The following is a 4849-nucleotide window of genomic DNA, read 5'->3' on the forward strand; positions in this document are numbered from 1 at the left end:
AAGTTGTTGTTCTCTATAAATTGCATGTAATGCCTTGGTGCAGCGCCGGTGGGAAAAGTTGCTGGTGCTATTTATTGTTAGGTGCACTTTGTTCAAATCCATCTTATTCCTCTGGAGCGTGTCCAACAAAAAACGTAAGTTGTTTTGCATGCTCATGTTGTGCCACAAGTTGCTTATTCAAATTTGGTTAGTCATGTTAAGAGTGGCTACTAAACCTATTGTGTAGATGATAAAAGAAACTTAGGAATTAATGGTAGCTAATTTGCTTATTGTAATCACTTTTTCTGCAAAGCCCTCCCCTCGAGTCATTTCAGTTGGTCAATTTTGTTGTTATTAGTTTGATTAGGCTGTTTTTCCTCCCATTGTTTGATGCAGCAGAAACTACCAATAACTTAATGAACAACAAATAAACCGCCAGGAGGCTTCCATGGAATTCTTCGTTTGCTCGATGTAAGGAATGAGGCTAATATGATTAAATCATATTCCATATGATTAACCTAATTGGACCACACTGGCGCTGTTCAATTGCAAATGGTTACCCTAAAGTAGTTTTAGCATTACGGATCAACTCATAGTTTTTTTTTATTAAACTGAAGGTCTTTTTGCATATGTAGTTTGATCTTGATAATTGCATCGGCTATTGTTTGAGGCCGTCGTACCACACCATGCAAAAACAACCATATCCTACTTTAACTAGGCAACAAGAAAGTATCATACGGTTTTTTTTTTTATCTATGTCTTTTGCTAGCCACATCTTCTTAGATGTACTTTTCATTGGCTTTCTTATCTACTTAAGGGCTTTGGTCAAATTTAAATTCTTTCTTCCTTCGTTCTTATTTTTCCATCTTATCACTTTTTGTTTCCTTAGCATTCATTCTTATTTTGTTACTCCTCATAAATATACGCTTGACCGATTGGAAGTGCACACGGTCATAAGAGTCTAGGTGTCCCTTTGAGTGTGTTTTCCCCCCTTACATTTGTTGTGTGCTCAGACAACTTTGTCTAGGTTGCCATTACATTGAGAAGAATAAATTAATTTACATACCCTTCTAAATGTAATGATTTTTTTTTTGCTTTCGGTTCTGTTTTAACTTTTAACTGACCGTGACTTTCCTTTATACACTTTAATTCGTGTGTTCTTTACATTCATGACATTTCATGTTGCATTGATGCCACCAGGGATCCTTTTCTTCTTGCTTTGTGGTTACTACTAATTGGTTTCTTCTAACCTTTTTTTTGCTGATGTTTGGTCCTTTGTCTGGTGTCACCACAATTTTCTATTTGTTTTTACCACATTTCAAACTTTTTTGACAGATTCCTTTGCATTACGTTTCGATTTTATTACAACTTTAGGATAACTTTGGTTTCTTTCTCCCCACCTTTTTATTCAAGTTATTTACTTCTTGGTTAGTTGTGGTTAGCTTAATTATTATTTTGTAACTTCTCAGAAAAATATGCTAGACCCGGTTGAAGGGCACAAGGTTCTTGAGATCGAGGTATACCGTAGACGGTGCAATTTTTGCCCCTTGCTTTGTTATTAGTTTGAACAAATAAATACTTATAATGTATTTTCACTTTGAAGGGGAATGTGGAGATCTACCGGGCGACAATGTGAAACAAAAACCGAACTCAAATTGTCCAAGAAGTTGAGGTATGTGTATATTCTTATCTCCGCCTTGCAAAGTGTTGTCCAATGCTAGCGTATCTTATCCCCGTTTCTAACTCAACCGATAAACTACATACTTTCTTTTTGACCCATAGTCGAGCTTACATGTTCATCGATCAAGGGTGAGGGAGCAACTTCGCACTGAAGCTGTTAACGACATTAAGGTGCGTTTATAATTTGTTTGTGTTTATTCCCCCCGCACATGTATTTATTTTGTTTTGTTACCCACTGTACACTTTCTGGCTTAAACTATTAATGAACCCATTGTGCGTGTGTCTTCTTCCCTGACTTTTAATCAGACAAAAAAAAATGTTGGATAATTGTGTCATTGTTAATACAATGTCTTATTACGACCATATAATGTTGCTTTCGATGTGCTTATTATGATTAATATAACAAAAAAATACGTGTGTTGCTCGATTCTAGCAACTCTTATTCTAGTTATAGTGTGTCGTTTTGCCTGTGCTGATATGACTAATTACTGTTCAAAGATCAATGCAAACTCAAACAAAACGGCACGAGTGCAGCTCCAACGCCAGCTTGCTCCAAGATCTGCTCCTCCTATGCTTTCTTGACCCACCATTGCACAACATGCTTGAAGAGAAAGTGAGCGTCTTTCATCTTCATCCACATCTCATCGAATGCAACTATCAACTAAAGATATTCGCATCCATTTGAGTCCAACCGTTACATCAACCGAAAAACACTTGCACGACGTGTCCAAAGCGACAGGGAAAAAATGGCCCGCCTTCCTAGCTCAACTTTGATTAAGCACAGCTGTGTGCCACCAATCACTCATCGGGACCATTGCTACGCACCTATCGTTGACGATTCAACATCAGCACAAAATGAAAATAATAATAACGGGAAGAACAAAGTTTTTGGTTTTGCTCCAAAATCACGGCATTACACAATCACGTATTTGGTTGGGTCATCATCTAAAGGGGACTAGACACGAGAGAATGAAGTTCTATTACGAGAAAAAATAAAGGATGTTGCTATCTTTGATCCACCCCTGTGTGTTAGTCAAAGAAGACCATCCTCCTTAAAATTCTTCAAGTATGTGCTTTCTCTTATGTTCGGATTACCCACTTAAAGCTTGATACTACTTTGGAGAAAACTTATATACTAAATAATTTTTCATGTACAGTACCCAGTCTGAGCAATCGTACGCAAGGGCCAATTATACCACAGAAAATGCGTATGGGGAAGAAATGTGGAATTCATTTGATTCGGACTGCATTAGCAAAGGCACTGCAACAAATCTCCTAGCGAAACCATTGATTGATTTGCCAGAGGGACGCCATTTTCTAGGACGGATGGATGTTTGTTGCCCACATTACTCAGCTCTTCACTGGATCGCTGAGAAATTGAAACAGTCGTCGAAAAAAAAACCTAAATTTGGGATGTGTTGTTTACAAGGCAAAATCAGGCTACCCTCGCTCTTGCCGTTACCACCTGCTCTCCACTCACTATACGAAGGAAATGATGGATGTGCAATCTCATTCCATGAGCACATTCGTGCATATAATGCATGTAATGCTTTTACAAGCCTTGGTGTGGATCCGGACCAACGCGTATTGAGTGGATGTGGTCCACAATCATTTGTCATCCATGGAGAACTCTACCATAGAGTTGGTTCACTCCTACTAGCTCTAGGCAGGGATCCCATCTATTCACAACTTTAATTCTATGATGGAAATGAGGCTTTGAATCACCATCTTAGTAGGAACCCGCAACTATCAAAGGACGTTTTGACGATCATTCAGGACACTCTTATCCAAAACAATAACTTTTACAAGTTGTATATGAATGCTTTTAAGATTTTAAATGTAACTAATTCTACAAATAACAACGTCCCGGCTCGCCTTCATTATAGCTCTGGGAGTGACCGGCGTCACTACAACCTTCCATCCACAACAGAAATAGCTGTGATTTTGCCAGGAGAGGGGAGTACATTTGATAGCATGCGAGATATTGTTCTTCGCTTGCGAGAAGGTGGGTTACAAAGAATAAGCGAGTGTAACCCCGCATATTTGCCCCTCCATTATGTTCTTCTCTTTCCGCGAGGGGATCTTGGTTGGTCCCCTGACTTGCGTCAGTGGAACATCGTTAATAATTGTCCCACCGATGTGCGTTTGACACAAGCACAATACTATGCCTATCGTATGTTTGATCGCCCATCAGAGCATTCCCCTATTTTGAATGCGGGCGCCTTAGGCTAACAATTTTTAGTCGATGCTTAGGCTGCAACAGACCAGAACCGTGTGTGTTTTCTCAGAGATCGACAAGCTGAGATCTGTGTAGAGTTGTACCATGGATTAATAGATATTGTAGTACAGGGGCTCCATCCAGGTCAAGTTGGGCAATGTGTTATCCTGCCATCATCTTATACAGGCAGCCCAAGGCATATGTACTAGATTTACCAAGATTCAATGGCCATCACACGGTATAATAAACATCAGGATGTTTCCTTACGGCAACCGCGAATCTGAATTGACCAGAAGTTCTAATGGAGCTTAAAAGCCATCAAAAATCAACTGATAAACCAACATTAGTGGCGCGTGTTTTTGAGATGAAGCGTAGAGCAATAATGGAAGAAATCACCAAGAAACATATTGTCGATCGTGCGGTCGCACATGTTTACTATTTACACCATTGAATTCCAAAAGCGTGGTCTTCCACACATGCATGCTCTCATATTCCTCCAACACGAAGACAAGATTCATACCACTGAACAAGTTGATCGAATTGTTTCAGCTGAGATTCCAGATCCTGACACATAGCCTGCTCTCTTTCAAACAGTTATGAAATGTATGATTCATGGTCTGTGTGGTTCTGAAAATCCAAAAGCACCCTGCATGCAAGATGGTCATTGCAGGTTCCAATACCCATGGGAATTTGCTGAGAAAACAACAGTGGATCAAGAAGGATACCTGCTTTATATGCATCACAACACCGGTAGAGTGTATAAACGCAAGAAACATAAAGTTACCAACCGAAATGTTGCTCCATATAATCCGTACCTATCGATTTCCATATTAATGTTGAAGTGTGTGCATCAGTTCGGGCAGTCAAATATATCCATAAATACATTTACAAAGGTTTCGACAAAACAACCATGGTGTTAACTGGAGCAAATGATGAGATATAACAATACATCGACGCGAGGTATATCGGCCC

At 39.4% G+C, this 4849-nt stretch overlaps 1 protein-coding gene across 1 annotated transcript; it reads left to right on the forward strand.

The window, feature by feature from the left end:
- The first annotated feature begins 3474 nt into the window (after nt 1-3474).
- LOC147487006 (uncharacterized) lies at nt 3475-3891 on the forward strand. The gene has a single exon (XM_086573912.1). The coding sequence runs from the start codon at nt 3475-3477 to the stop codon at nt 3889-3891; it is 417 nt and encodes a 138-aa protein (XP_086430038.1).
- The last annotated feature ends 958 nt before the right edge of the window (nt 3892-4849 follow it).

The sequence above is a fragment of the Coptis chinensis genome, chromosome 7 (genome assembly GCF_015680905.1).
Source record: "Coptis chinensis isolate HL-2020 chromosome 7, ASM1568090v1, whole genome shotgun sequence".
Classification (NCBI taxonomy): Eukaryota; Viridiplantae; Streptophyta; class Magnoliopsida; order Ranunculales; family Ranunculaceae; genus Coptis; species Coptis chinensis.